Source organism: Octodon degus, unplaced genomic scaffold, assembly GCF_000260255.1.
Source record: "Octodon degus isolate 3935 unplaced genomic scaffold, OctDeg1.0 scaffold00043, whole genome shotgun sequence".
Classification (NCBI taxonomy): Eukaryota; Metazoa; Chordata; class Mammalia; order Rodentia; family Octodontidae; genus Octodon; species Octodon degus.
The window spans coordinates 7,015,948-7,022,007 of record NW_004524619.1 but is presented as its reverse complement, the minus strand read 5'-3'; the positions used below and the strand labels follow the sequence as shown (position 1 = coordinate 7,022,007).

The window sequence follows — 6,060 nt, the reverse complement described above, 5'->3', positions numbered from 1 at the left end:
AGAGGACCTATAGGTTACATAAGATTCTCATTTGCTTGAGTTACAGTTTAAAAAAAAATCACAGATTCCGCCTGTGGAGCTATAGTACCCTCATCTGCACATGTTGTCCCTTGCCTTATGAACAGGAAACCCTTACCTACTTTGTTAATTAAAATGTGCCTGAGTATTCACTCTTACACAAGTAGAACCATTCTCTGACCTGTCTGGGATAGGAATTAGTAAGAAAGCAAGACCAGTATAGCTCAGTCATATAACCCATCTTCTAAGAAACAAACACAAGAATTGTCATGCCTGGAAGCTTGGAGATCAAGCTGCATGAGGGAAAAATGCACTTGCAAAAAGACAGTAACAAATCCCTTTAAGTTGGAAAATAACAAAACAGATGGTCCCTTTAATAGTACTTTTATCTCTGTATTATTCTAGAACATTACAAAGTGACTCAATTTAAATATGAGAGTCTAGGTTCTATAAATAAATGTAGCAGAGATTCAAGAGATTCATAAAGTTAAAACACAACAGATGAGAAGTGGGTATTTAGATTCACCCAAATAACACTGAAAAACAACAGTAATATCAATAATAAAAATAGCACCAACAATGCATATAATTTAGGAGTCACCCTCTCCTATACACAAGACCTTTTTCACTCCCAAGTGTCAAGCTTCCACAATGACAGTCAGTTTAAACACTAAGGCGCAGAGCAGCTCACATTTGGCCTAACCACACAGTTACACAGTAGGGAGGCTGACACCTCTGCACACCCCCCATTTCTGGATGCTGTGCTCTTTTAATATTTTACTTCAGATGCCTGAATTAATGCTATGACCTTATCCTTCCTAATTTCTGGTTATATTGATCATTATTTATTGAAGTCTGGAAAAATCAAGGTATTCAAAAAAAAATCTTTCTTATCCCTATTTTGGTGGAATTCATGTGTCGATGGAGTAAACTAGTGTATAGAAAACGTCAGAGGAAGTACCAAAGTAAGAAATTTAGCCTTGGGGTCCTTTGAAGCTATTTGAAAAAAGAAAAATGTTATGTTAAGAGCTATGTGATGTATCTGTGCATGTGTGTGTAATTACCAGTCCATTGATTTACTGCACACATGTCAAAGAGTGGGCATTTGTATAAGTCTAAACAAACCAACCCAGATCCAAGACACATATCCAGAAACCAAGACAACTTACCTCCCCTCTCTCTCACTCCACCCTTCATCCTACCACCTCCCAGGAAATATTCCCTAGTAGCAAAAACCTTACAGGAATGACATCTGTCACTTAGACAATATTCTAAAAAAGTAGCCAAAGCCAGTTGATGGCAAAAATATCACAGAGAAACTAGCAAGAGTCTTCCTGTTCTACAGAGGGCTCTTTGCTGACTTTATCAGAGTGGTGAGAAAAAGGCCCGGAATCAAACTGCAAGAAGCTATCACATATACCTTCTTCTGACAATGAGCCCCATGTTTTATGTGTGCATTTCAGTTCAGGTATCTTGTTAGGACACAGCAAATCTCTTATACTGAATACTCATCCACTAATCCACCACAGGTCAGGTAAGGAGACTCTTATTTAATGTGAGAAAATCACTTTAAACTACTGCGCTCTAATCTGTTGCCAAAAATCATCCAATCATTACAGCTAATTTTGACCTAAATTGCTTTCTCTAAGAGACTGACATCAGTAGGCTAATTTTCTGTTCTATTTCTGTATACAAAGAGATCTTAATAAAAGTAAAAAACCAAAAGTAAATTCCTCAGACATTTCCTGCTGATAAAATCATTCTTCTCACACTCCCTACTTCAAAGCAGAAAACTTAGAAAATCATTTCATTCTCTCTGCACATGGAGAATCATTTTTTTCTACTTCAAAGCATCATCTCCTCATTGGATAATTTTAATTATTGAACATGGGCCAGAAGCTGTCTATATAATGTCACCATTGTCTTTCTCATGAACTATATTGAAGCCTAAATTGAACTATATTAATTTGAAAAATGTAAAATATAGGGAGGGAAATAAGAAAAGGAAAAAAAGCCAGGAGCTGCAGATCTGCCATGTAAGGGAGTGAGAAATAAAGCTTTCCTAAATTGACTATTCTCATTCTTGGCTCTGGAGAGGAACCATCAAGAAACCAGATTACCTGTGTGGCCAGGCAGACTGCTTGCTGGTCAGATTTCCTCCTAACCATCACATAGTGGCACAATTACACTGATTTTATTAGGAATCCTGATATTGTTGATAACTTAAGACAAAATATCAGCACAATCAGTTATTTTATGAAGGAAAATTTATAGTCACAAATAGAGGTCAGCAAACTAGCTAGCCCCATTCAGAGTCAGAGTACTAGCTGAGCATTCCCATGCCCACTCAACCCCCTTGCTGCAAAATCACAATGCTATAAAAGGTCAGACCATAAAGAATTATCAACTTTGTATGTCATGCAATCTCTGTCCTGACAGCTCACCAGTAGGGTGAGCACCAAAACACTATTGTGGCACCAAGAAAATAGCTGGAAGAAACACAGATAAATAGGAGTGGCTGTCCTCTAATAATACTTTATGTTCAAAGTCAGGTAGAGGCCATATTTGGCCAGCAAGTCACCATTTGTTGATTATGCTAGACAAGTGTAGATGTGGAAATGTTCTACAGCTGTGCTGTCTAAAAGAGTACCAATAGCCACATGTGACTAATGATAAAATTATTGAAACATAGTTCATCTGACTAAGGTACATTTTCAAATGTCGTTCAATTTCAATTAACTTAAATGTAAATAGCCACACAAGGTTAAGATCTACAGTATTCCACAGCACAGTTCTAGACACTATTCACCTTTGCCTCCTCAAAGGAGATGGAAAAGCCATCCCCCAAGTGATGGCAAAGATTAAATTTTTGCTTTAATAAAGAAAATGTCTATGCTTTAACATTCACAACAGAGCTACACATCTCTGAAAACAGTGTTTCTCAATTATGAAACAGGTACATCACTGAGGCCAAAATGGTAATTTGGGTTTGCAGCGGTGTAGCAGCTACCTACCAGCTAATGCTCAAGCATGTAAGGACTGAATCAGGCCTAATAACTTTCCAAAGTGAAACCTGGTTCCTTTTCCTGCCAGACACTGTTCAGCACCATGACTTAGAGCACAGACCTATTAAACAGTTCCATTAACCACTAAGGCAAGTCCAAACCTCTCTGCAGACCCTGAAGTATTTACATGCAAAGATGTGGTTAAGAGACTTCAAGAGAGAACATCCATGTCAATAAAATGGCCTTCTCTAAAAAGTACTCCACCTACCACGCTGCCTCAACACAAAAATCAGGGACACTCAGAACATTCTTTGCTCTATTTACCACTGTTTTTGACAACTATTTTCTTTATGCAACAACTTGCTTGTGTTTTGCATTTCTTACTGACTGAAAGATATAATTCAATAAGGAAAAGCAAGATCATCCAATAAAAATATATTTTGTTCTAAGAATGAATAAAAAATAACAAGACAGTATTTTCTTAAAGACATTGACATAATACCAACTTTTCAGAGTAAAAGAATCTTAAACATTGAAGATAGTACCCCGAAACTATTGAAACTAAGAACGCCAGCATACAGACCTAGACAGATAATACACAGCAAAGTTAGGTTAGGTACTGGCCATTCTAATTATTTTTCATTTTTGATAAAATTAAATCATCCCAGATCCAAACTTTGTGATTTGCAAATCCAAAAGTCCCTAAAAAATGGGCAGGGGGTCCAAGTGTGACTCAAATTCCTTTGGTAACATGTTGTAATGTCAGCTGAAAGGAAATAAATATATAACTTTCTTGTTTAAAATCATTAGTGGGGTAATACTTTTGTGCAGACATAGTCATGTTTTTGCCTTTGGGGTACAGCTGCACCCTCACAAGGAGTGCTGTAAAAACTGTGACATCCGCAAATAATCCCATCTTTCCCAAATCCCAAAACTGTGGATTCCAAAACACATCTGGCTCCAAAAATTTTGATAAGAGGTCTTCTGAAGAAAGCTGTGCAGGTGGAACAGTTTCTATCAGTGCAACATATCTGCTGTCCAGAATCTTGGGACAATGCCTTACCTCAGTCTGAAGGATGGCAGCCCTCTGTTCTTTGGCAGTAAGCGACTCTTTAAGCACTTCAATGTGTTGCTTGCAATCTGAATTTTGATTGCTAAGAGTTTCAAGCTTTGTTTGTAAGGCAAGAAGTTCTGACTCCTTCTTGGAAAGTTCCTGCTTCAGTTGATCAATCTGTGAAACAATAAAATTACAGAAAATAAACCAGAATCCCTACTCTTCACATTTGACAACTGCTGATTTCTCTCACTGTTTAATAGCCAGTGATTATGAATTCAATAGAACAAGCCATGAATTTGGTTAAAGAGATGGTCTTGGAATTGCACAGTGTTAGAGGTCTGGAGGAGGCCCTATGGGATCAGTAATATCAGTAGATTGCTTTCTATCTCACTGAGGCCCTAAGTTTACAGTGAAATAAATGCACCCTCAATTCTACAACAACCACAACCCTCAGGAGAGTGAACAGGGGGCTGACAAAGGTAATTAACCAAGATATATCTCCACAGTAAAGATGATCAATCAAGGTGTCTCAGTTACTCTTCTCTCATTGCTGGGACAAATATCTGACACTCAAAATGAAGTAAAGAAAAGATTATTTAGCTCACAGTTACTGGAGATTTCAGCCCAGACTCAGCTGGCTCCAAGGTGGAGAGGCACATGGCAGAGAGCAACCTTTCAGAGAGGTTGGGAGTGGCAGCAGAGAGCAAAGGCAGTGGCAGCAGCTCAGGCAGTTAGCCAGCCTCTCTCCCCTCTTACACTGTAATTCAGAGTATCTGCCCCAGGACACTCACACCCATAATCGCAGCATTGGATCAAAACTCAATCGCAACTCCAGAAGCTGCCCCATGACCCCATGAGGCTTTGGAGGGATGACTAGACACAAGCATAACACAAAGGAATCATTTGACCAATAAAAATACTCAAAAAATTGGATATTTTTGTTTTGCTTATATTAAATGTTCAAGAGCCACAGATGAATAAAATACACATGAGGTATAAGGAAAAGGAATATAAGAAACATTCATAATTTAATTCATAACAAAACCCAAACAAAAAATTCAAATAACTCATGTTCCACCCTATTTGTATCTCCTTTCCCCTATTTATACATAATTATTTGTCTGAATTTTAGGCTTCCCATCTCCTCTCCAGTGTTTTAGGTTTAATATATATTTCTGTATCCATAAGTAATATGCTATTTGGTTTTGCACTTTTTTTTTTTTTTTTAGGGAACAGTCTACACAGCATTCAGGGTCTCACTACTAGATCAGACTCATAGTGATCCACCTGTTTGCAGCCTCTTAAGATCTCAGATTACAGGTGCACACCACCACGCCCAGTCTTAGTTGACCTCTCAGCACGCCCTGTGGGCAGGGCCGGCAATGGCAGACGAGGGGATCAAACCCCCAGCCCCTGCGCATGCTTACAGGCACTTTAACCCACTGAGCTATTTGGCTGGTGTTCAGGTTTTGCACATTTTTAGGCAATTCTCATTAAAGGTTATCCACATAAATCTATGTTCATGGAATTCATTTCAGTTAAGTAACAATATTCCGTTGTAAGATATCACTACAATGTTTTATCCATTTTGCTATTGTATATCTAAGCTTGTTGCTGAGTTTCGAGGGATTTTTTTTTATAATTATAGCACTATTCTAAATATTCTTCTAGGGGCCGGGGAGATGGCTCAGTGGAATAAGCACTTCCCTGGCAAGCGCAAGGGTCTGAGGTCAATCCCCGGTTCCGCAAAAATAACTAACTAACTAAATAAATAAATAAATAAATATTCTTCTACACATCACCTAGTACACATAGCAATCATTCTCTTGACTGCTCATTTTTTATCATCTTTTTTTCTTTTCAAAGTTTTATTGATAAATATATAGCAATGAGACAGTTTCAAATCAAATCGAAAGTACAGTTTCAACAAATAATACACTGCATATATTCTTCTTAGTGGTTAATTGCTGTACAAGATGC

General features: G+C 37.9%; 1 protein-coding gene across 5 annotated transcripts in view; it reads right to left on the bottom strand.

Moving 5' to 3' along the window:
• Window positions 1–6,060, bottom strand: part of Erc2 (ELKS/RAB6-interacting/CAST family member 2) — a 1,093,013-nt gene that overhangs the window by 677,137 nt on the left and 409,816 nt on the right. For all 5 annotated transcript variants that reach the window (XR_002821190.1, XM_004631628.2, XM_004631626.2 and 2 more), the window contains one exon: window positions 4,087–4,254. Coding sequence is in view for 4 of the 5 variants with exons in the window: in XM_004631628.2 (XP_004631685.1) it covers window positions 4,087–4,254 (168 nt within the window). In the remaining variant the exon portion in view is untranslated. The remainder of the gene's footprint in view (window positions 1–4,086; window positions 4,255–6,060) is intronic.